The sequence below is a fragment of the Ichthyophthirius multifiliis genome, assembly GCF_000220395.1.
Source record: "Ichthyophthirius multifiliis unplaced genomic scaffold scaff_1120509251130, whole genome shotgun sequence".
Taxonomy (NCBI): Eukaryota; Ciliophora; class Oligohymenophorea; order Hymenostomatida; genus Ichthyophthirius; species Ichthyophthirius multifiliis.
Genome location: NW_004086176.1, coordinates 1 through 25,911, shown reverse-complemented (window position 1 = coordinate 25,911; position 25,911 = coordinate 1). Strand labels below are relative to the sequence as shown.

The following is a 25,911-nucleotide window of genomic DNA, read 5'->3' as shown; positions in this document are numbered from 1 at the left end:
TATATAATTAGAAATAAATATTGAAAATATTTTTTGGTAAAAAATTATTTCAAAAAAAAATCAGAAAAATATTCATATCAATATAAATTATATATATTAATTCATTTATTTTTTTGTTTAAAAAAGTTATAATATAAAAATAAAAACTTTTATATACACAATAATTAATAAATTTAATGTGTTTAAATAATAGTTGAAAATTTCGAGGCTGATAATTGCATGAGATTTCGGGAGCAAAAAGGCTTCCCCAGGATGTTTATAAAAAAATATATTTTTCTGAGCAGAAACATCTTACTTTTATATTTTTTCGTTTTGAATGATTGGGAATGTACTTTATTTTTTTTTGGAGTATATCTCAATAAACTTTGAATCTTCAGTAGTAGATTTACAAAATTTTAATTTAAATACAAACAAAATAATTATTTTTATTTTTATTAAATTTCTCAAATAGAAAAATAATAAACTAATTTTTTTTATAAAAATGTTTTAAAATATTATGTTTATATTAATTTTTAATTATTTTTCTAAATTAGCAAATAAATTCTAATTATCAAAAAATAAAACAGAATTTCTATAATATATTCAATATAATTAATTATTACTACATTTAATGAAATTGATTAAGCTTCTTTTTTACGTATTTTTATCAATTAATAAGTATTTATATATTTAATTTTTAATATCTATTTATTTAATTTTTATGCATTTTTATTAATTATATATGTTTCCTATTTTTTAATTAATTACACTTTTATTTAGTTTTTTATATGATAAATTTTATAATTTTCAAGAATATCGAAATGTAAAACCTAAATCTTTAATTCTTTTTATAAATATTTGATAAAAAAATTATTAAATATTTTTAATAAACTAATTAATTTTCTAATAAAAATTTATATAATAATGTTTTTTAATATTTAAATTTAAAATATGTTTTTAATTATTTTTTATCAAAAATAATAATATTTAATATTAATTTTTAAATAAATTATTTCAAAGAAAATATTTTTTTATACAATATAAAATATAAAACACTAAATGTCTAATAATTGTAATTTTTCTTTAAAAATAATAATACATGAAATATGTTTAACAAAATTTGCATTTCAAGATGATAACTTATGTATATAAAAACCTGGTTTTAAAATAAAGTTTGTTGATTATCCTCCAATATTGATATAATCCAGAAAGGCCTTTTATTTAGAGGATTTTAATAATATTAATAAAAATATAAATAAAGAAATTAAAGAAAAAAAGGCATTTGGAAAAGGAAAATCATTAAGTTTGAATTCTAAGCTAAAATAAATGGAAGATTACTTAGAATAGTAAGCACTTATAATTTAGTTAAAAAATTACACACATAATAATCACAGAACAATAGGAAAAGCAATTTGTAATCTAAATATATTTAAAAAAGATATAAAATACATCATAAACAAAGAAATAGAAAGATTTAGAAGAAATTCGTTTAAATTAATAGATATAAATAACAATTGTAAAATAGTATAATGTTAGTATTTTTTAAAATAAATTATTATTAATAAGGTGTTGGGTGGTTTGATATGAGTATTTCTATTCTTTAAAGGAAATAGGATTAATTATAAAACATATTAATAGAATAATAAATAAGTAATACTGAAAAATCAATATAATTATAATAAGAAAAATAAACAAAAGTAAGCAAAGAATATAAAATAGATAAAATAAATATATAAAATAAATAATAAAATAGTAATCAATATTCATATGAATAAAAAGAAAAATAAATATATTAAGAGTAGAATAAAAATTAATAGTAAAAATATTAAATAAAATAAATACAATAATAAAATTAATAATAATAATAATAATAATAATAATAATAATAATAATAATAATAATAATAATAATAATAATAATAATAATAATAATAATAATAAATCTTGTAATTTGAAACAAATACTTTATAAGATTATGAAGAATCTAATTAAGATTTATTTTAATAAAGTAACAAAACATTTAATTCTTAAAAGATTAAAAATAAAGACTCTAAAAAAATAACATTTGAAGATTTTTATGAAACAGTTTATATATTTTTTTAACATTTATATTATTATTATTATTATTATTATTATTATTCTTATTATTATTATTATTATTATTATTATTATTATTATTATTATTATTATTATTTTAGTATGAAGATGATTTCGAAAGTATGAGTTTATCTTAAATTCCTCAAAAAAAATAAACTTAAAAAGGAAATTTGAATAAAAAAAATACATCTTAATAAGAAATAAATTATAAAATAGATAATACTATAAGTGAAGAATATAAAGATGATTTCGAATTTTGAAATAAATTTTATTTTTTGTTATCGTATATAAAAAAATAATTTATTTTATCTTTTATTAAATAAAAAAATATTGATTTATATTTAAATTTAAAATTTTATAATATATAAAGTTTTCAATAATTATTTTATTTATTAATTTAATTATTTTTTTATTAATTAATACATTTTTTATTTATAAATAATTTTTTAAATTATAAATCACTTTTCTTAAATAAAATACATATAAATCTTTCTTATTTTACTAAAAATTTATTTAGTTCTCATTTCACTATATTAGTAAATATACTTATTTTATATATATTTTAATAAAGCAAATAATTTATTGATTTTTTAATAATAATTATATAAAATAAGTAAATCTACTTTTAAAACTTATAATTTCTTTAAAAAATTCAAAACAAATGAAGACTCATTTTTAAAAAATTATTAATTCATTTAATTTTAATAATTATTAATTTAATTTAAATTAAAATAAAATAAAATAAATATATATATATAAAATTTATGACAATATTATTTATGATATATAAAATTCAATTTTTGTTAATACTTAAAATAAATTATTTTAAAAAGAAAATAAATTATAAAAGATTTAATTTTGATAAAAAATACTTTTTAAAAATTAGTTAATGAATAAATCAAAAATTTAATAAAAAAATTTAAATAAAATTAATAATATTATAAAATATTTTAATTTCAAGAGTAAAACTACAAAACATACTTTTATTATGAAGAAAAAATAACAAAATTATGCTAATTTGAAAATAAAACTAATATATGAAAATTATGAAAATAAAAATATAATAATATATTATTTAAATAATAAATATAAATAAAAAATTTTTTTATAAAGATTAAATATATTAAAATATAGAATATATCTTTGAATAACCAACAGACTTAAAAATATGTGAAAATAATATTTTTAATTAATATTAATATTATTGTAATAAAACTTAAGTATAATCAAAACATATTAATCATGAATAATAAATTAAATGAAGCAATTGAATTTAAATATAAAATTAATAATTTATACAAAAATATGCGACATATTAATTTTCTAGTCTTATTTTTTTATTTATATTAATATCTTCATATTTTAAGAATTAATAGAACAATAGGTATATTAATTATAAATATTGAAATTTTTAAAATTTCAATGAAATAATAATGAATATTATTCTCATCTATAAAGCTTAAATGATTAAAAGAAATAATTTTTTGATTTATCTTATATTTAAAAACAAGTTTTATATTTATTTAAATTATGATATAAGAAGCTTTAAAAAAATTTATATTAATTAAATTATTTTTATTTATAGAATTTTAAATAATCTAACTATTTAAAAATTATTAAACTAGTGAATCGTTTGAAAATATTAGTGGTTATAAATAAAAAATAAATTAATTAATAGATTATGCTTAGTTATAATAGTATTTAATGTAAAGCAATAAATTAATAGTTTTATGATTATTCATTTGACACATTATAAATTTAAATTGGAAATAATCATCTCCACTATATAAATATAAATTGAAAATAATATTATTTTTATAAAGTCCCAAATCTTATTTGAAATATTATGAAATCACAATAATTAAATTATCTTTATAAAAATTAATTATTAAAATAAAATAATAAATCCAAATTAATTATACAAATTATTACTTTTAAAAGTAAATATAATTAAAAAGAAATAAAATTATAAGATACAAAAACTAATTTACAAATAAAAATTAAAACATAAGATATATAAATAATATTAAATAATATATAAAAAAGTAATATTAAATAATATATAAAATAATAATAAAAAAAAATATTTTTAATTCTAATTATATATTTTTAATAAAAATGATTTTTAAAATATTTAAATTTTTTATATTAATAATATTAAAAAAATCATATTTTTTCATGATAAAGATTTATTATAAACAAATTTTAACTAAGTTGTTGAATCATTTATTTCGATATTTTTTTTTCTTTAACAACTCTAGCAATGTCAGCCATAAAAATAATATTTTTCATGTCTTATTGATTTTTATTTTTTGCTAATTATATCTAAGAATTATTATATTTTCTTAAAAAAATTTAATTCGAACACATATCTTTTGGAAAGCATTTTTTCCCTTTTTTAGCTTCAACTTTTATAATTGTGTCGTTTAAATTTGGTTAAAAAATTATTTATTAATTTTAAAATTATTATAAACCCTTTTTTTGTTTGAAGAAACTTATTAAAATAAAAAAAAAATATTTATAATTATATATCTTTTTAAAATAAAAATACTATCTATAATTATTTATGCAAAATGGTTTAACTTAATATTTGATAATTTTATCTAGCTTTTAATTAAGAGCTGAATTATTTTATTTGTAAGATGAATGTTTGCTCAATTTGGTTTAATTATTAATGGAAAAGTTTAAATTCTCAACAGTAGCTGAATTATAATTTTTATTATTATTTATTTATAAATTAGCATTTATTAAACTTTTCTAAATTATATTTTTTTATTTTTTTCTTTGTTGCTTTATAGTTTAGACATTGTATTTATTATTTAGTTTGCTATCAAGATGTTATTATTAGTATATAATTTGGGATTTTAATTCCTTAATCTCATTTATTTTGGGCAAATAATAATCTTAGTTAACTTAATTATGTTAACTAACCTATTTTGCTTTTTGTTTATTTGGAAAAAGTATTTTATCTAAATTTGAGTTTTTTAATTAAGCACAAGAACAATATTTAATGATACAATCTATAAAATAATATCTTATGTATAATATTTTTATTAATAATTAATTTAAGATTTTACTAATTTCAGGACGTTCTTATTAATTAGATTAGACTAAATTTTCTATTAAATAAATAATATTTTTATTAAAACTAGTCATTTTTGGTAACTATGCTTTTTAAATTTTTTTATGTAATTCTTCAAGATTGTTTCCTAAAAACAAAGGTTTTTAATATATCATTTCATACAACAAGCATCCTAAACTCCAAATATCTGACTTTTTATTTTATATACCTAAAAATGATTCTGGGCTTTTTATTTTTTAAAATAAGAAATATTTTATTTTTATATTTCATTTAATAATTAAACCTTTTATAAAATGGACAGCCATTAATATTATTTTAAGAAATTAAATATCTAATTCCTATATCTCCTATTTTTATTTATCTTTCATTTTATAAAAATATATTCTAAGTCTTTTTATAAAGTAAAAATATAAATTATTTTAGAAGAAGTTGTTTTTATATTTAAAAAACCTTTAATTCAGTATGTATTATTTTTAAATCATGTAATGCTTTTAATCCATTTGAAATCTTTTTTATTTTTTTGGATAATTAGTTTATAAATTGTTATAATTTTTAAATTTTATAACTTAAAATAAATAATCCCAAATTTCAGATTCTAAATATGGTTTTTAATATTCAATTCTTTTTAAAATATCTTAAAATATATTTCCTCCTTAAATAAATTCTGAAACAACTCTTTATTTAAAAATTAAAAAAAAAAAATCATTACTTTTACATAAAATGAGTTTTTTCATTATTATATACACTATTAATTATCTTTATTATATTTGGGTTTTTTATATTTTATAATCTAGTGTAAATATCAAATAGCTTATCCATATTTTGCTCATTCATCCCTTAAATATAAAATACCTTAACACATAATTATAAGTTAAGTTATTTATCTTTAACTTTAAATGTAGCGCTAAACTTACCATTACCTTCATTTAAAACAATGTTTTTATTATAATTTGTAAAATAGATATATTAATACCAAGTGATTCACTATATTCATACTAAGGAAATAATGCTTCAATTAATTCTTTCATTTTTAGTATTATCTATTTTAAATATAGAAATAAAATAATTAATAAAATTAATTCTATATAAATAAAAATAAATTATTATTATTATTTATAAATTTTTTAAAATATTAATATTCATAAAATAATTTAAAAAATAATAATTAATTTTTTTTTAATTAATTAAAATATATATAATAATTTAAAAATTACATCAAGTAAAGTATTATAATATGGTTCTAAATTTATTTAAATAAAAAATTAATTTAAAATTATTATTTATATGTTTTTTTTAAACATAGAAAAAAAAAATATTTAAATAAAATTATTTTAAAAAAATTATTTTAAAAAATGTTTTAAAACTCAAATGTTAATTTTAACCGTACATCATAAATCCATTTATAAAGAAACTAAGATATATATTGTCAATATCATTAAAGTGAAACAATTTAAATGTATTCTATAGACTATTTAAAACCTTTTTGTTCTGATTGTATGTCTGAATATTTTGGAGATCATTAAAATAATTAGATAGATCATTCAATTGATAATTTAAAGAATGTAAGATTAAAATGTTCTAGCAAAATAAAAACAGGGATAGTCGAGCTAAACAAATATTTAGAAGCAAGCGAAATCTAATAATTATTGAATCCTTAGGCCGTGATAAACTAAGGAATATAATAAATATAGAAATGTAAATAGCAATTATAAAGAATTATTGATAATTATTTTGAATAATTATATTAAAACTTGAATACTTAAGTATAAGAAAATATGCTAAAAGCTTCTGAATTACAAATCATTTGGTCCGATATCAAAAAATCAATACAAGAATTAGAATCACTGAACTCAAATATTTAAAGCGGATAAAATGTTATTCAATCAATAACAAAAATTTGTTAGTTAGATATGAAAGCTCTTTTAGATAAATTTAATAATGATATTAATTTAATAATAGAATAAAATGATTTAGATAATACTCGTACTATTGTAAATAATAATGAATTTGGTGAATTTAGAAAAAATTTATAAAGCTTGATTTCTATAAAGAAGAAATAAAATAGCAAATATCCAAACATTACAAATAGTTAATAAAATTTTTACAGTAATTAAAAAGATGAATTCTAATAAAGTTAAAAAAAAGAAAACTAAATATAGTTAAATATATCCGCAAAAGATTATTTTGAAAACATAAACTAAAAAATTTATAGTTTGTCTGAATATAATGTTTTGCATGTCGTATAATATAATAATAATAAAATTACTGAAAAGTTTCTTATGAAACTAGATTTCGAACTACCTAAAGAGTATTCTTCATTAATCACTAGCAAGGGAGACTTCCTTATAATTGGAGGTATTTATTAAAATAAAAAATTGAATAACTAGATTTTTAAGATTTTTTTGAGCTAAGATACAAAACCAAACTTTGTAGAAGTTGGAAGAATCAAATAAGGGAGGATTGGGCATTCCTGTATTTAGTTCTAGGATTATATTTACATAATAGGAGGGGTAGATAATAATAATTAATTAGTGAGTTTAGTTGAAGGAATTAATATTAATAATGGATATTAATCATCTTATTTCCCTAGTTGTCTAAACCCTAGTATTAATTCTGGCTTAGGTATAATTAAAGATAGATATTTAGTAAAAATAGGAGGATTAAATTAAAATAGAGAATTATGTGGAGTTATAGAAGTGTTTGATTAAGTAAACTAAAATTGGTAGACTATCGATCCTAATGTCTTTGAGGAAAATATAGAACCAGATTTTAACATTTATGCATAAGTAGGATGCGTTAGTATTAATTAAGACGAAGTTTATGTATTTGGAGGAGTTGATGCTAATGGACAGAAATAGAAATTAAATTATGTTATTAGCTTCTAAAATGGGGAAGCTTGTATTGAAAACATTAATGTTTTTGATATTTTGTAAGGAAGAAGTTTTAGAAATGTTTAATGCTTTATTAAAAATAACTAAGTTTTATTTTTGGATAAATAGACTTTAGGGGTTTGCAGTAGTTTTGGATGGAATTTCTATTGATTGATTATTTTTTATTATTTGTCATTTAAAATTTAAAATTTTTTTTTAGTATTTATACTTTTCTAAAATATTCATTATATTTTGTATTAAAATATTTATTTATATTTTATTATATTATTCTTTATTTAAATTTATAAAATAATCAATATATAAATTAATTATAATAAATAAGAGAAAAATAAAAAATATGAGTGAAGATGTAAATAAAATAAAAAATTATAATATATATGTACATATTATATAGAACGATTAATAGAAAAGTTTTTAGAAATAATCTCATAATTTAAAAGATGAAGAGTTTTAATTCAATGAATGTTAATAAATATAATTATTTTAAATTAAATATAACATAAATATATTTATAAAATTAAATAAAAATATTTATTTTAATAATACAAATTAGTTCACAATAATATTGCAGACAATGTAAAACGACTAGAAATAAATCTTATAAAAAGCACTTTAAAATTAAAAAAATAAAGAAAATCATTTCATTAATTAATATAAAATTTAGCTTTATTTTTAGATAATAAAGGAATAAACTCAAAAGATATTGAGGAGTGTAAATTTAATTAAAAAATATAATTAAATATATCTTTTTATCTGCAAATAATAAAATAATTAAAATTTTAGTTATTTATTCTATTTAAGACTAAGTTAAGGATGAAATATTCTATCAAGACGAATAATTAGATTTTAATTTAATTTAAAAGGAATCGTCAAAACAATTGAAATAAAACGTATAAAATAATCATTAAGTATAATAATTTAATGGATAAGTAATTCAAAATAATTCTAATGCGAATAGTTGTCAATACATAATTTAATTACAATAAAGAACTTAGAAAAAATAAAAAATAAAAATAAATTGTCACAAGATTTTGAAAAAGAATATTCGGAACAATCCTAAACAAGTAGAAAAAAGAAAGTAAAATATTATGATTAAGATAACTAGAGTGATAATATATATTAATAATAATAACAATAATCTTAATAAAATTAAATTTAGGATTTAAACTAATTTTCAAAAAATAATTAGTAAATAAATTAATAATTAAATTTTTAATTATTATAAAATGATTAAACTTAGTAGTAGTTATTGAATTAATAATATATAAATAGTTAAAATAAAATTTGATTGTGAAATTTAAAATTTGTATTTATTATTAAAATATAGTAAATATAAAATCAAAACAGTATTTTTATATAAATTATTTATTATATTTATATAAATTATTTATTATTTTTATATATTTTTTTGAAAAAAAATTTAATATTATTTTAATATAAATATAATATTATTTAAAAAAAAAAAATTTCTAAAATTACAAAGCATTTTTTGATTTTTAATTAGTTTTTTTTTTTATCTTTCTCTTTCTTTGTCTTAAATAATTACAAAAAGGATAAATAAAATAATGAAGTTGCATAAATAGATAATAATTAATAAAATATATTTAAATATGAAATAGAGTTAAATTAAATATATATTAGTATATTAAGTTAAATAAACAAAGAAAATATATAATTAGATTATTATTATTTAAATAAAAAATTATATTTGTAAATATAAAAATGAAATAAGTAAAATCAAAATCATAATATATAATATAAAAAAATGTTTATAAAAGTATTATTTTTTGTTTATTAGATAGTAGATAAATAATTAATTCTAAATATATTTAAATATTAATTATATTTTATAAATTATAGATTAAAAAAATAAAAATATTTTTAGTATATTAAATAAATTGTGGAAATATATATTAAAGACTAATCATAATAAAAAAAAAATAATTAAATAATAAATATAAAAATTTATATATATTTATAAATTATTATCCCTTTAAAAGTAAAATAAATAATTATAATCTATAAATAAAAGTATAGCCAAAAAATGTAAAAAAGCAAAACTTTTAATTCAATAAATAATAATAATTCTTAATTATTTATTAATTCAATAGATGAAAATTAAAAACAATTGAATAAATCAATAAAACTAAAGTAGCCAAACATTGACTAATTCGAAAAGGTTTTAAAGCAGAATTATTAATGTGAACCAATATCAAAAAGACGATATTAAAAATAGCAGGAGCTAAAAAGGGAGCAAGAGAGTAATAATATATCATCTATAATTAACAATAACTTGAGCACAATTAATAATACTATAGACGATACATTAATGTAATATAATGTGAAAAATAAAATTAATAATACGACAAATAAAAACACTAGCAATAGTATAAATTAAAATAAACAATCTATTAAAAAATCCCATTTTTTCGATGGCCCTCCTAAATTTGAGACTGAAAAAAACGCTAACAATATTGGTCTAACAAAAATAAATCATTTAGTAGACACTTCTTTATTATAAAAAAATAACTAATAATAAAATAATATTTGTGAATATTCTAAAATTTTTGAGCAAAATCCTATTAAATTTGAAAAAAGTAAACTTTATTTTGAAAATGAAGGATTAAATTCACCTTAATAGAGATTTGAAATGTTAAAAATTACAAAATAAAATCAATAAAAACTCCAGGAATGGAAATAAATCTAAGCAAATAATTAAAAAATGTATAGAATAGCTAAAAATGGCTTTAAAAGTGGGATTATGCATTTAGATGGACCTTATAATACTAATACTTAACTTTATTTGTAAGAAAATATAGCTATTCGTTAGAAACAAGAAGATGAACTTTTAAGAAGATAAGTAAGATTGTAATGCATAGAGAAGTTTATATCTGCAAATCCTGTTATTGCATTTAATAATAGTAAATATGCAGGAAAATTTGATTTATTGAAATAGTTTCCTTATTAAGATGAGTGTTTTTTTGTTGGCTTTAAAGAAAAAAGAAAAAATGAATAAGTCTAATTCAAAAATAAATAAACTTTTGATAGAATCTTTGGTGACAATTTGGAAGATTAAAAACAAATAATTGCTAGTTAAAGAAGTAAATATTTAATGTAAAAAGATTTATGTGGTAAATCTCATAATATTATATCTAATACCTATAATCCTTCGGTTTAATATACATGATTATTTTTTATAAATATATTTTTAAAAATATTATGATTAATCGATTTTTTTTTTTTCGATATTTATTTTATATTATATAAAATATTTTATTTATTAAATTAATTATATTTTTTTATGCTTCTTTGCTTATTATTTTATTTATAATGATTTATAATTGATTGAATAAAAATAATTGTTTAAAATATAATATATTATTAAATCACATATATTATAGAATTTTTTGCTTATTTTAAAATTAATACTTTTGTTGCTTTAAGTTTTTATGTTTTTATATTTCATATAAAATCAATAATTATTTATTTTGTGTGATTATAAAAAATAAAAAATATTATTTTAATAATATATAAAAAAAATGGAAGATAGAAATTCAGTCCTAATGAATTTTATATTAAATGATAAATAACATTTAAAACAATTTTAAAATTCTTAAAGTCCTTTTAAATAACTAAAAAAAAATAATTAACCAAATCAGAAAGTAATTTTAAAAGGAAAGTTTTATACATATTACTAAATAACAAAATAATTTCGTTTATTCTATTTTGAATTATATCCTAATCTTTTAATAAAATACTAAGATAAAACAAGATGTCCTCCGATTGAATAACTTTAATGCTAACTTTATTCAATATATTTAGATACATAAACAATTGGTGAATAAACAGCATATGGTATAATATTATAAAATCATGAAGTAAATTAAATAACAAAACTGGTGACAGATAAAAATTCTTAATATAAACTATGGACAAAATATTTAAAAAAGTATTGCAAATTATAAAATTTTATATAAAGACACAAAATCGATAACAGATTATTTGATTGCTTTTTTGTTTGCATTGATAAAAAGAAAAAAGAATATACAACAACTAAAATAATTAGTAAAAAAACATTAAATATAGATTAAAAAAGATTTATAGAAAATGAAATTACAATCTTAAAATAATTAGAATGTAATTTATTACCAAAATTAAAAAAAGTTTACGAAGATGAATCTTGCATGTATTTAAATTTCTAATTTTTTTAAGGAGATACTTTATTAAAAATCGTTAACGAATCTAATTTAGATGAAATCACGATTGCCACTATTACTTATCATATATTAAAAGGTTTGAAAACTATTCATAAATCTGGACATTTTCATGGAAATATTAAATTAAATAATATAATTTTTAGTACTATACAATAAGATAATAAAATTTATTTAATAAACTTTAAATATATTAATAAAAATTCAAATATATATAGAGATTTATTACTTAAAAAAGGATAAAATAATTACATAGCCCCCGAAGTTATCTAGGGAACTGATTTTGATAATTAAATAGATATGTTTTCATTGGGAGTTTGCTTATTTTATATGTTCTTTAAAAAATATCCTTATTCAAAAATCGAATATACAATTAATAAATGGAATTATGATTTAGATTTGTCTATTCTTAATCAAATGATTAATGAAAAAAGAAAAAATCCATAATGTGTTTAAGTTCTTTCTGCTTCTGGAATCGATTTTTTACAAAAAATTCTTTGTACAGACCCTAAATTAAGACCTAATGCAGCTTAGTCTCTTAATCATCATTGGTTTATAAACTTCTCGAATAAAACAAATAAAGATAAAAAATTATAATTCTTTAAAGAATCTCATAATATTTCTTCTCTTAAAACTATTCTCGAGTGTTCAGAAATGTCTGAAGCTTATTAAGTAGAAAGCTAAATGCGAACTAGCATTATGTTCCATAAAAAATAAATTAATTCTTAAACAATGCCTGCTTTTAGTGAAAATTATTTTAATAATGATGAAGATGATTCTAATTAAGATGATTATGTTAGCGATGATGAAAACTAATAAAAAAGTGTCAGTGAGCTAATGCACAACTTGAAGGCTTAATCTATGCCTATGATTTTTAATAAATATTCAGAAAAAGAAGAAACTAAATTAAGTAAATGAATTTTTATAAATAATTAAATTATTTTTATAATTATAAATTGTTTATTTATATAATTTTATTTTTTTATTATAATTTTATTTTTAACTGAAAATATTATTTTAATATTTATATATATTTTCTTTTTGTTTTCTTCATTTTAAATTTCTTGCAATAATAATTATTTTTAATTAAAATCAAACACAAAATACAGAATATTTATTAATTAATTTTAAAAGTCAAATTATTAACATATTGTGTTAATAATTAATTTAATATTAATATTTTAAGACAAGTTTATTAAATTTTTTACTAAAAAATATAAACATACAATTAAAGAATAAAGAAAATCAACGAAAATAACAATTTTTTGGATAAAAAAATTTATAAATAATAATATATAAATCACTTCATAATTACTTAAAAATAATACTTTTTTTATAACTTATTTACGTTAGGGCGTAATTAATTTGTCAAAAAGAACGAACAAACCTCATTAAAATATAATAATTATAGTTGTTACAGTTATGAATTTTAGTAAATTAAACATAATAAAACATACTTGAAAAACAGAATATATATTTAAATAATTTTAATTTCTGTAAAAGCATATATATATTTTATTTATCATATTTTGTTTAAAACTTTTAAGTACTCACTATAATTGAAGTAAAAGCTATTTATTTTACCAAAAAAAATTTCGTTTTAGACTATCAATAATTAGGTATAACCTTTTTTATCGATAAAATTATGCAAGCGAATGTTAGAAACTTTAGAAAAAGACATTTTAAAACATTTGATTCTGATTATCTCTCAATATCATTATCTCAATAAATTCACTATATTGTGAAAATCAAATGCGTCAAAGTTTTTTTTTCAATTCTTAAAAATGCACTATCACATATTATTGGTTTAAAAGTTATATCAAAGGACTGAAGCTCTTACATTTTTTTTTTCAAAGAAATTAGGCTATTTTTGTTTTTATAGGGTATATGTAGTAAATGGAATTTATAAAAAAAAAATTAATTTAATTATTAAATACCTAATTTATTAATTAAAATAGAAAATAAGCAATAAGACGCTTTTTTAATTTATGACTGTAAAATAAATTAAATTGAAAAAAATATTAATAAAATTTATAAGATGAATAAAAGAAATAAATAAAGGAAGGTTTAAAAATAAATGAAACCAATTTTAAAAATAATTTAAATAAATTATTATATATAATTATATTTAAAAAAAAAACTTGCTAAAAATTATATTTACTCATTTTATCATTTTTTTGTTTTCAAAAAAAAAAAATTAATATACTTTTTAAAAATAAAAATTAAAATAAATTAAATAAAGAAAAAAATTAAAATAAATCATTAAATGAATTCGCCTATTAAAAGTGATACATCAACCGATAAGTAATACTAAATAAATTGAAAATTTATATAAAAATATTAATAAAAAATTAATATTATCAATTAGATATGAAAACAGCTAAAACTAAAAAATACCGGAATTTTAATATGGCAAATAAAATGCGTGCCCTATACTTCAATCAAAAAATAATGAAATCGATATAGAAACTGAAGTAACAAGTAATAACGAAGAAAATAATTCTAAAATAGCAGAAAAACACAATAACTCAGTGGATGATTTAAATTCAAAATTTACACCAAATCATACCTCAATAGTCTTAATTGAACAGGCAAAATAATTTAAAAAATTATGGTAAGAATACAATATTGAGTATTAGAGAAGTTAAAACGAATATTTTTATATATTTCTACAAAATGGTTAGAAAAATGGAAACTTCATGTAGGTTATGATGAAGTAACTAAAGGGGTCTAAACAAATGAATTTTATTTTGGAAAATAATAATTAGAGAAGGCAAACAAATGTTTAATATAATATAAATGTAATGATAAATAGAATGAATATTATAGCATAAAAAATAAATCTGATTGTGAATACTATGTATTAAAACCTTATTTAATAGAAAATTAGGATTATGTTATTTTAAATCAAAAAATTATTGATTTTTTTATATCTTATAATTACTAAATTAAAAAAATTATCAGAAAAGCTTACATTTCTGCAAGTGGATTAAAATAAATAGAAATTTATTATAAATAAGTATTAATATAGTTATTTATTAAATTATATTTATTTTTAAAAAGTATTAATTATTAATACTTAATCATGCTTTATTAAAAGATATTGACACAAGAAATATTACAGCTTTTAACCATTTAAAAAAAATATAGCTTTTTTCTTATTTGAAAATTCCTTAAGTAAAAAATTACTTGTCTTATTTTGCTCAAAATTTTTAACATAAAAAAATAAATTTTTATTCTCAAAATAATTAATCAGTAGTTAATGCAGAAAATATTAGACTGTGGAAATTAGGAGAAAACTAAGGACTTCATGATTTCTTTTAATAAATACTTAAAATGACTAATAGTTCACCTGGATTTGATTATAAATTAAAGGCTCCTTTAATTTGTTTAGAAAAAAGTGACGATGCTACTTTTTAAGATGTTGATATTACTGAAAATGAAATACTTGTTGTTGAAATTTAAAAAGATGACAATAGTGGTACATTTACTGATTTCTTCTTTAAAATGGAAGGAGAACTTAATCAAGAATAATGTGATTATTGTAGAACTTATAGAATTTTGAAATTTTAGTGCAAATGTTAAAAAGTAAATATTTGTTTATAATACTATATTTAAAATTATTTTCATTTTTTTTTTATTATAATATTTTTCAATAATTTTATGATTTCTATAATTTTTAAGACAAAATAAATCATATATATCATTTATAATTAAAATTATTTGAACTAAAAAATATAAAATAAATATTTATAATTTTTAAAATATTAAGGCTTCTTATTGTACTGAATCTTGTAGGTAAAAAGACATAAGCTATCATTCAAGAGTATGTGATTTAGCAGATCAAGATACAGAAGAAGAAGATAATGATAATCCATATTAATTTTAATAATTATCAGTTAGAGGAATATGTGGATTAAATAATTTAGGAAATACATGTTTTATGAATAGTGCTCTTTAATGTATGAGTAATACCGAATATCTGACATATTATTTTTTAAAAAAGTATTTCAAAAATGAAATAAATTTAACGAATCCATTAGGAACAAATGGAAAATTAGTAAAGTAATATTCCTAATTCATTAAAAATTTATGGATTAGTACAGAAAATGTATTTTAACCTTTAGGAATTAAAAGAGCAATAGCGTCTCTATAAAATATGTTTGCAGGTTATTAATAACATGATTCTTAAGTACTTTTTTTTTTTTTTTAATTTTTTTTCTTTTACAATAGGAATTCCTTTCTTTCATTTTAGATGGCCTTCATGAAGATTTAAATAGAATAAAATAAAAGGCTTTTACTGAATAAATAGACTCTAATGGTGAGTATGATAATATTGTTTCTAAAAAATCTTGGATTAACCATTTAAAAAGAAATCAAAGTATAATTGTAGACATTATGTAAGGATAGTTTAAATCTAAAGTCAAGTGTCCTGAATGTGGTAAAAAATCAGTTACTTTTGATCCTTTTCTTACTTGTACTTTACCTATTCCTCATTAATAACTTAAGAATATTGATTTGTACTATATCTTTGTAAATAATAGAGCAGTTAGTTGTGCAGAAACTTTTTATTATTAATCAGATAAAAATCTAAAGGTAGATGATTTAAAATCTTATTACAGTAGAAAGTTTAAAGTTGAAAAAGAAAGGCTTTTACTTTTTATGAACTAGTAAGAATTTTTATATAAAATTTTTATAATATTCTTAAAAAAAAAAAAGATATAATGGTTTAAATTAAATATAAGATAGTTTATTAATTCACGAAGTAAAGAAACAATCAAAAAATTTCAAATATTAGCTTATTTTATTCGAATTAGATTAAGCAAAATAAAATGATGATGATATCTTACTTTTTGTTGAACTTTCAGTTCAAAAATCTCATAATTTTCAATATTAAAAAAAATATTATAAAGAAAGTTATTATCCTCGTCCTTTTATTTTTAACAAGAATGCTACTAGCAAAGATATACATTTAAGAATATTTGAATGTTTAAAATAGGTAATAATTAGGAGTAAAGATATGTTAGATGAGGATATTTTATAAGATTTGTAAAACATAAATTAATTATACTTAAAACATATAATTCATTATGAAAAATCACAAAAATTTTACTAATTAAACATAGTTTCAAACAACACGTAAGGTTATAATGAAAAATGCAAGTAAATAAAAAAATATATCAAATTAAAAATATGAAATATTTTTTTTTAAAAAAAGTTGGTGTCATTAAGAAAATTGTGAAAATTGTTAATTATAAATAAATGATGAAAGGAATTTAGAACAATTAATGCAATTAAATAAAGATAGTCTCCGTAAATTTAAGTTAGAATGCTTATTTTTTGCATAAAGCTAAATTAACCATCAAGAATTGAAGGCTTTAGAAAATCCTTCTCCGGAAATTTTAAATTAAGAAGTATTAAGTGAACAAAATCAATAATAAAGCGAAAAAACAACAATATATGATTGCTTTAATTTATTTTAATTAAAAGAGTAACTAGGAGAAGATAACGAATGGTACTGTTCCAATTGTAAAAAGCATTAAAGGGCAACTAAAAAAATGAAAATTTATAGATCTCCCTAAATTCTTATTATACATTTAAAAAGATTCAAAAATAATGCTGGAATTATGTGGAAAGGAGGGAAATTGACAAAAATTATTGATTTTCCTTTGGAAAACTTAGATATTACAGATTATGTTATTGAAAAAGAACCTCCTTCATATTATTATTAAAATAGTACTATCCCTGAAGATGATTAGGAAATTTAAAATGTTTATATATAACCTTAATATAATATTTTATAAGAAGTTAAAAATGAGAAGTTAATTAATAATAATTAAATTTAAAATGGCGATTAAAAAATCGAAAATAATAATTAGATTGAGATTGAAGATAAAAATGATAATATTAGTACCCAATAAATGGATATTGAAGATGGAAAACTACTTTATAATTTATATGGGGTTGTCAATCATTTCGGAGGTATAGGAGGTGGACATTATACTGCTTATTGCTTAAATGAAGATAATTGGTACTGTTTTGATGATTCAAGTGTAAATAAAGTTAATAAAAAAGATATTTGTACTGAAGCATCTTATATTTTATTTTATAAAAAAAAATGAATAATCTTTTTTATAAATAAATAAATTTTAAATATGATTATTTAAAGTTAAAATTCTTTTTATTATAAAAATAATAAATATTAATTTATGAAAATACAAATTTAAGTGAAATTTAAAAATAAATATATTTTTTATTATTTAATATTTTTATATCTAAAAAATTTAATTGCATATTTATAATTTAATATAAAAATATTTTTGTTCAAATTTAAGTTATTTTAGTTAATTCCAATGTTTAATTTTCTTAATTAGCAATTTTTATTTATTTTAAATGTACTTTTAATTAGAACTTAAGTTCTTCATCTTCATCTCCTCCATATTCTTAAAATTCTAAAGTATTACTTTTTCCCATTAAGTTAGCCATAGAAAGAAAAGCAATGGAGCTGTTGTTTCTAAGTAATCCTTTATTTTATATTTGATTTTCATTTTTTTATGAATTTTATTTAATTTTATTAGTAAAGTTAGGAATTATTTTTGAAAAATCAAGCACTTCTTCTGAAATTTTACCTTCTTTTTTTAACGATTCAATCCTTTAATAAAATAACTCTTAAGATCTATTTTTTAACAAAGTATTATTTAATTTTTATAATGATTAACAATTATTATAACTTTATTATTTCAAATTATTTGAAAGTGAAATTTCACTATGTGTTTAATTTATTAAATATCGTTATCTTTTTTGTTATTCTTCTATATTTGATTAACCGATTACATTTTTGTTACTATTTGAGCTTTTTTCATTATTAAACGATTTGTCAGCAAGCGATAATAGTTAACTATCTTAATTATTAAAAGGAGATTGTTCAGATTCTTTTTCCGTTATTTTAGACACTTTATATATTATAAATGATATGTATTATAAAAAATAAAATACATGTATTTTTATAGTTGAATTGCTATTTAATTTTATTTTTTATATGCATAAGTTGTAAATTTTTTTCAGTCATTTAATACTCATATTATCCTATGATAATTTCCTCTTCTTAAATTTCTTAATCTCTATAAATTTTTGCAAAATATAATCCTATAACCCCCCAAAAGCTCCAAGCCATCAAAAAAATCATTCCGTTTATGCTTGCTTCACTTCTACTAATTTTATTAATTAATCCATATAAAAAAGGAGCAGGTAAATACCCTAATAAATTATAAAATAATTAAGCTGTTGAATTACAAAACGCTCTAAGTTTTTTTTACACTGAACTCAACATTAAACCCATTATTGCTGGTATCATTGCAGCTTCAAAAAACATTAAAAACCATAATAAAGTTACTACTATAGAAAAATCTTTTTGAAAAGGAATTGGTATTGCACACATTGATGCACATACACCATTCAGCATACAAATACTCAGAACATATTTTCCATTATATCCACCAGCTTGGTGTAATGCGATTCCACCTTTTTTTTATGATATATAATATATATATATAAATATATATATATATATATATATATATATATATATATATATATATATATATATATATATATATATATATTACCAATTATTACACCAAATGCCGGCGCTGTTAATGATATTATTGAAAAACTTGTATATACTAAAGCTTAATCTATTTTTAAAACTATCCTCATATAGTCGGACATCCAAAACTAGATTCCAGTTACAACAAAATATAAAGCAGTTAATGTTAGCATTGTATAAACATAAACTTTATTTTCCCAAAGTAGCATTAAATTTTAAAAATATGTATTTTCCTTCTTGTTTTATTAAAATTCGAATTTAGACTAATTATCATCTTCTTCTTAAATAAGCTTCTCCTCTTATAAGGATATATTTTATTTTTAAATTGTTACACATTAAATATCTAAATCTTATTCTTTGAAAAAAAAAAGTAATAAACAGCAAGTTAATAATGAAAAAATTTGCAATAAAAATGCATTGTCCCACTTTTTTTTTTATGTTTATTTAAATTTATAAATATTATTTTATTTTTCTCTACATTCGGCATATACATTGAAGTTATTATATATCCTAAAAATACTCCTAAAGGAACACATAATTATATAAAAGCTAACCACAATGTTTATTTTAATCCTCCATGAATCTTTTTTTATATTTTTTTTAAAATAGTAAATCAATAAAACATATTCCTACCTTATATTTACATCAACCCAAACAGGAAAATATACAACTAGAAATACTTAGAAAAAACCTACTAAAAATCTAGATAGACATAATAATATGAAATTTTTTGTCAACAAAAACAAATACAAACTAAATACTAGAAATATTATTGAAATACATATTAATCTTTTTGTTATTATCTTTTAGAAAGAATATGATGATGCTATAGATCCTATAGTTAATCCAATATATACTATAGACCCTAAAAAACCTAATTTTACATCATCTATATTTAAATATTCTTTTATTTCCATTGTTGCTGCTGGAATTATTCCATGATCAAAATTTATTAATAAGTTTGATAAAGTATTTATTAAATATATAAGCCATTTAATTAAAGAAGGATTTTACAATATTGTTCCACTTCTTGTTTTAATCATTATAATTTTTTATATTTATTTATTTTTAAATATTGTTTTTGGTAATATTTGTATTTTGTAAAAAAAATACTTTTATATGATATAAAAATTTAAAATATTTTCATGATATATTATGAATAAATAAAAATTATAATTTAAAATATATTTGATAAACAAGCATAAGAAAAATTATTTTTAAATAAAATCAAGATTAAAATTTTGAAAAGAATTATTTTTTGTATATTAATAGTTGTGGAAAAATGAGATAATATTTTATTTTATTTTTAAATTAGGAATTAAAAAGGAATAGACTAAAGACTAAATTAATTAAATTGTCTTTTATACTTATAAAATTTATTAGAATAAATAAAAAAAATATTTATAAATAAATTTTGAACCTACCTTAAATGCTCAAACATAAATAAATTTTAATATATAGTGAGTGAGTGAAGTTAAAAAAAATATATTCTAATACTATTAAAATATAAAAAAAAAGATAAGTATATTTCAAAAATTTTATAAAAATAATATTTTTTATAAAGTTAAAAAATTTTGAAATTAATATATAAAAAAAATAATATAAGTTAGTTATATAATGAGTTTTAAATTATATTAAAAAAATATAAAAAATATTGATAGGGATATTACAGATTTCAACATATTTTTATTTAAATAAATTTATCTTTAAGGTAAAGATTATAATAAAAAAATATTTCAAATTAAATTTTAATAAGAAAAATTACAAATGTCCTCTTAATTTTTTATTTCTAAAAAATCTGTATTAATATGTTTACTTTATTATATTTTTATTTAATGTTTATTATTAAATTATTCTCTATCCATATCATTAAAATAGTATAATCTGAATTATTTAAATTATAAAATTAAGTATCTTTAATTAAATAATCATAAACTTAATAAAATTCTTATTTTGCATAAAAAAAGCTTTCTTATTTTCTAAAAGGTTAATATTCAATGAAATATTATTTAGAGAATTTGTAATGAGACTTATCTAGGATAATTATATTAAAAATATTTACAAGAAAGAAATAGAAAATTATGGTTAGCAGAAATCTCTGGGGCAAATAAAAATATTTTTTATTAATAAACTATTATAAAAATTTAAATTACACATATTTAAAAAAAAATAGAATTAAAAATAAAAAATAATAATGATTTTTATATAATAATCTTAATCAGTATTAGGTTGGTAAGACTAGTATTTTTTTTTATTATTAATAATCACTGTAATTTACTATATTTTATTTTAATTTTTTAACTTTGTTTGAAAATTTATATTTTTTAACTTATCTTTTAAATTTTAAATATTCATAATTTTAATTATGATATATAAGATTAAGATGAATTAATTAAAAATTTATATTATTATTTGAAAAAAAATGAAAAAAAATATTTATTTAATAAATTTTTAAAAATATTATAAAAGTCAGAATGAAAAAATAAAAAAATAATTTTTGGAGTTTCGATGGATTAAATTATAGTTTAAAAAATTTTTGGATATAAAATTATTATAAGAAGATATAAAATTATAAAAAAAATTAATGTAGAAGAAATATTTTTTTAAATAAAATAAATCTTTATTAATTCATATAATTATTGTATTAAATAAATAAACTATAATATATTAGATTTTTTTACTATAATTATAATAAAAAAATATCTAATAATTTTTATTTTCATTAGTTTCCTTGTTATTAAATAAGATTTTCTGCATCATCAATCTATGCTTTTAACTCTTCATCAGAATTAAGGAATTCAAAAATATCATCCAATTCGAAGACTTCTAAATCAATAAGCATACCAGTAATTTTAGGAGCATTTTAAGCATTTTTGCACATTTACACAACCTTTGGATAGATTAAATTACCTAATACTTTTTATTATTCTGTAGGATTAAGCTTCTTTAATTCTTCTACTGTAGGAATTTTAACTTAAGCTGGAGTTTATTATTATTATTATTATTATTATTATTATTATTATTATTATTATTATTATTATTATTATTATTATTATTATTATTATTATGGTTATTAAGCTGTTCTTGCAGGTGGCTATTATGGTCTAACTGCTGGTTATCCTTGAGGTCTTTATTATGGAGGTCTTGCAGGAGGTTAAGTAGGTCTTTTATTTTGATTATTATTAGGTAAGTTTCTATTTTAATTATTTTTGTTTTGTTAGAAATTGTTCATGTTTTAGTTATTCTAAGGTCTATATTATCTTTATTATTAATATTGATTATTAAATTATCCAGGTTATTGCATTCCCATACTATTAGGTCTTTATTACTATTAGAAATTTTAATTATTTCTAAATTATTAGTTATTTTGCATCATAAAGTTGGGCTGTAATGTTTATTAGTACTATTATTATTAAGGTTATTATTATCTATTTTAGTTGAAACCCATCATTTAAGTAGGAAGTCTGGGCATATTATTATTACCCATTAATTACATAGCAAATTAACGAGGAGCAAAACCTACAAAAGGTAAGAATTAACCTTTGTGTCCTTATTAAAATTGCAAGAATTAAGGTGGCTATGATTAGCGATTTTTGTTTTTTTATTTTCAAAAGATTCTTTAAGTTTAATTTTATGTTCATATTTTGGAAGTAGTTTACTCATGTATTTATAATCTCCATTATATATAGTAGAAAATTTGCTTCTTAAGTCTTGGTTTTTCTTGAAGTCTTCCAAGAATTTTTATACTGTAGGACCATCTTTTAATATAAGGGTAGCATATTAACTTGTTTATTTATTTTCGTTCATGTAGTCTTCTTAAGAAGGACGGGATAAACGAATTGACTAAACTTATGTTCCGACTTCTTTTTCAATTATTTCTCTTAGTGTTTATTCTGAAACGTCACTTTTAAGATTCTTCAAGTAAATATAATTACTTTATTTAAAGTGCTTAAGAAGTTTTTGCTTGATTTCTTGCTTAGCTGCCCTATTATGAGGAATTACATATTCAACATCTTATAATATTTCAGGAAGAGATGAAACATTTTTCTCTTTGTCCTAAAAAAAATTACTCATGAAATTATTTGCATCATTGGCATTTAAGAAACAACAAAAAGCACGAGATTAAGCTTTGTGTAAATATGAACATCCGGCTTTTTTTTAGACAAAATGAATCTCGTAACAACATTAATTTATGTCTCCTTTTTCGGTTACACATTTTTTTTCTCTGAAGCATTAAGCATGTTAGAAGCAATTGTTTCCTTATTCTTCTTCTGATTCTTTATCTTTGCCAAGTCCTCCCCAAACAAATACTGAAGTAATATGTGATTAAGTATAAATAGCTACTGATTATTTAAGAAAAGTTACATATTACTCTGAAGAATAAGCCAAAAGGGGGTATCTGAATTATAAAATGACATTATTAGACATTTTACCGAATTCAGGTTATTATTATTTTTCTCTTTTAAGGAATGTTGGCATAAGGGTTTAATCTTAATGTTTAACTCCTTCCGAGCAGGCTCTTTGAGCATCAGAAGAGTTTTTGAATTAGACATAACCAAAAGTTAGTCCATCCTTTACTACTATTTTGCAACTTGTAACAAGTCCTAATTATTCAAAAGCTTAGTTCAATCCAGAAAGAGCCATAGAATGGGGAAGTTACTTCAAATAAATATTACATTCATTCATTAACTTTAATTCTTCAGGCTTCATAATCATAATTACATTAATTTCTTAGTTGTGGATCTTTTATCCTATTAATTTACGACGAGCATCTACAGCTGAATCTTAATCTTTAAAAAATGCAAAAGCTGTTCCAAAAGACTCTTTTGTGTTTTTGTGTCTGTCAACTTTGAAAGATGTTATGTTTGACATTAAGTTTTATGAAAGGAATATTTTTAAAAGAACTTCGTCAGTAACACTCTAAGCTAAATTTTTAATACGAACACCATGAATTTAAGAGACTGTTCCTGTAGCAAAGTTAATTAAAGGATTAAAGCTTGCTAATTAAGGAGGAAATTATATTTGAGCAGGTTATTGCATTATTTTTTTCTTTTTGTTTGTATTGGTTGTGGTTGTGGTTGTATTTGTTATTGTTGTTGTTTTTTTTTTTAAAAAAAAGTATTAAATATTTATTTATTTATTTAATTATTATAATTATAATTTTTTTTTCCTTTTTATATATATATATTTCTTTGCATTTAAATGTTTATATTAGAATTCAATCATTTTTTTATGTCCACTTTTATTATAATAAATATGAACAAAAATAAGTACAGCTAGTTATGTCCATTTTTGTTATAATAATTAAACATAGTAAATTAAAGGGTTTATAATATTTAGTGCACCTTTTTATTTTGATTTAAGAATATATTTTTAACTTTTTAAATAAAGATATATATAATTTTATACTTTTAATATTTATATTTTTAATTCCTTTTTTTTAAATTTATAATATTTTTGAACAAAAATTAAATTTTATAAGGAAATTATTTTTAAAAGAGTAAAATTTATTTAAATGCTGTTATAATTTGTAAAGTATAAAATTTTTTAAAAAAGTAAAAACTCAATAATAAAAACAATACATTTTAAAGTAATATAAATTTAATACTAAAGTTGTAAAGAAAAAAAACATAGAAATAAAAAATATCTAATTTTCATAAAAAATACATTAATTTTATATAAAAAATAATTATCTATTATATTACCAAATGTAATATATTTTTATAATATATATTTTTTTTTTCTTTTATTTTTTATTTATTTGTTTTTAATAATAATATTTATGAAAATAACATTTTTATTTATATAAAAAATATTAATTCTTATTAATTACTTATTTTCTTCCCTTCAAATTTTTTGTTAATTAATATTACTAGCTCTTTTAAATTTTAATAAACATAAAAGATTATTAATTATATATTACTATTATTTGTAGATATTATTATATATTTATTATTATTATTTTATTTTTGTTAAACTTTATACAAAATCATATATTACAAAAAATAAGAAAAAAAAAAGGATTAAAATCTTTTTATTTTTT

The 25,911-nt window shown here is 17.5% G+C and overlaps 5 protein-coding genes across 5 annotated transcripts, besides 29 other annotated features; 2 read left to right on the top strand and 3 right to left on the bottom strand. All coding sequences in view use genetic code 6, as the record gives it.

Annotated features, from left to right (window-relative positions):
• Positions 1–1,692: 1,692 nt before the first annotated feature.
• Positions 1,693–1,731: a microsatellite.
• A 90-nt stretch (positions 1,732–1,821) lies between these two features.
• Positions 1,822–1,919: a microsatellite.
• A 168-nt stretch (positions 1,920–2,087) lies between these two features.
• Positions 2,088–2,172: a microsatellite.
• A 280-nt stretch (positions 2,173–2,452) lies between these two features.
• Positions 2,453–2,523: a microsatellite.
• Positions 2,481–2,534: a microsatellite.
• Positions 2,498–2,548: a microsatellite.
• A 1,463-nt stretch (positions 2,549–4,011) lies between these two features.
• Positions 4,012–4,044: a microsatellite.
• A 43-nt stretch (positions 4,045–4,087) lies between these two features.
• Positions 4,088–4,153: a microsatellite.
• Positions 4,088–4,156: a microsatellite.
• A 708-nt stretch (positions 4,157–4,864) lies between these two features.
• Positions 4,865–6,546, bottom strand: IMG5_146080 (protein kinase domain protein; the record flags this gene model as incomplete). Its single annotated transcript, XM_004031105.1, has 9 exons — positions 4,865–5,109; positions 5,153–5,382; positions 5,441–5,547; positions 5,608–5,664; positions 5,724–5,832; positions 5,873–6,077; positions 6,131–6,197; positions 6,372–6,397; positions 6,540–6,546. Coding segments are annotated over 9 exons (1,053 nt in total), but the record flags the coding sequence as incomplete, so codon positions are not given.
• Positions 6,464–6,510: a microsatellite.
• Positions 6,465–6,520: a microsatellite.
• Positions 6,547–7,067: 521 nt separating the features above from the next.
• Positions 7,068–8,198, top strand: IMG5_146070 (kelch motif family protein, putative; the record flags this gene model as incomplete). Its single annotated transcript, XM_004031104.1, has 3 exons — positions 7,068–7,148; positions 7,431–7,512; positions 7,813–8,198. The coding sequence occupies 3 exons, from the start codon at positions 7,068–7,070 to the stop codon at positions 8,196–8,198; spliced, it is 549 nt and encodes a 182-aa protein (XP_004031152.1).
• A 49-nt stretch (positions 8,199–8,247) lies between these two features.
• Positions 8,248–8,310: a microsatellite.
• Positions 8,311–8,538: 228 nt separating this feature from the next.
• Positions 8,539–8,583: a microsatellite.
• An 812-nt stretch (positions 8,584–9,395) lies between these two features.
• Positions 9,396–9,451: a microsatellite.
• Positions 9,396–9,456: a microsatellite.
• A 271-nt stretch (positions 9,457–9,727) lies between these two features.
• Positions 9,728–9,772: a microsatellite.
• Positions 9,762–9,812: a microsatellite.
• Positions 9,813–11,298: 1,486 nt separating this feature from the next.
• Positions 11,299–11,333: a microsatellite.
• A 1,831-nt stretch (positions 11,334–13,164) lies between these two features.
• Positions 13,165–13,211: a microsatellite.
• Positions 13,212–13,225: 14 nt separating this feature from the next.
• Positions 13,226–13,263: a microsatellite.
• Positions 13,264–14,481: 1,218 nt separating this feature from the next.
• Positions 14,482–14,522: a microsatellite.
• Positions 14,487–14,521: a microsatellite.
• A 766-nt stretch (positions 14,523–15,288) lies between the features above and the next one.
• Positions 15,289–15,322: a microsatellite.
• Positions 15,323–15,598: 276 nt separating this feature from the next.
• On the top strand, positions 15,599–18,384 carry IMG5_146060 (ubiquitin carboxyl-terminal hydrolase family protein, putative; the record flags this gene model as incomplete). The annotated part of the gene is made up of 6 exons (XM_004031103.1): positions 15,599–15,850; positions 16,035–16,454; positions 16,496–16,932; positions 16,982–17,425; positions 17,481–17,998; positions 18,197–18,384. The coding sequence occupies 6 exons, from the start codon at positions 15,599–15,601 to the stop codon at positions 18,382–18,384; spliced, it is 2,259 nt and encodes a 752-aa protein (XP_004031151.1).
• An 803-nt stretch (positions 18,385–19,187) lies between these two features.
• Positions 19,188–20,911, bottom strand: IMG5_146050 (major facilitator superfamily protein, putative; the record flags this gene model as incomplete). Its single annotated transcript, XM_004031102.1, has 3 exons — positions 19,188–19,783; positions 19,888–20,342; positions 20,502–20,911. 3 exons carry the CDS (start codon positions 20,909–20,911, stop codon positions 19,188–19,190), a joined length of 1,461 nt encoding a protein of 486 aa, XP_004031150.1.
• Positions 19,796–19,884: a microsatellite.
• A 1,943-nt stretch (positions 20,912–22,854) lies between the features above and the next one.
• Positions 22,855–22,936: a microsatellite.
• A 269-nt stretch (positions 22,937–23,205) lies between these two features.
• IMG5_146040 (poly binding protein 6 pab6 RNA binding translation initiation factor, putative) lies at positions 23,206–24,877 on the bottom strand (the record flags this gene model as incomplete). The annotated part of the gene is made up of 1 exon (XM_004031101.1): positions 23,206–24,877. A coding segment is annotated over one exon (1,560 nt), but the record flags the coding sequence as incomplete, so codon positions are not given.
• A 389-nt stretch (positions 24,878–25,266) lies between these two features.
• Positions 25,267–25,300: a microsatellite.
• Positions 25,301–25,504: 204 nt separating this feature from the next.
• Positions 25,505–25,556: a microsatellite.
• Positions 25,505–25,560: a microsatellite.
• A 244-nt stretch (positions 25,561–25,804) lies between these two features.
• Positions 25,805–25,836: a microsatellite.
• Positions 25,837–25,911: the final 75 nt, after the last annotated feature.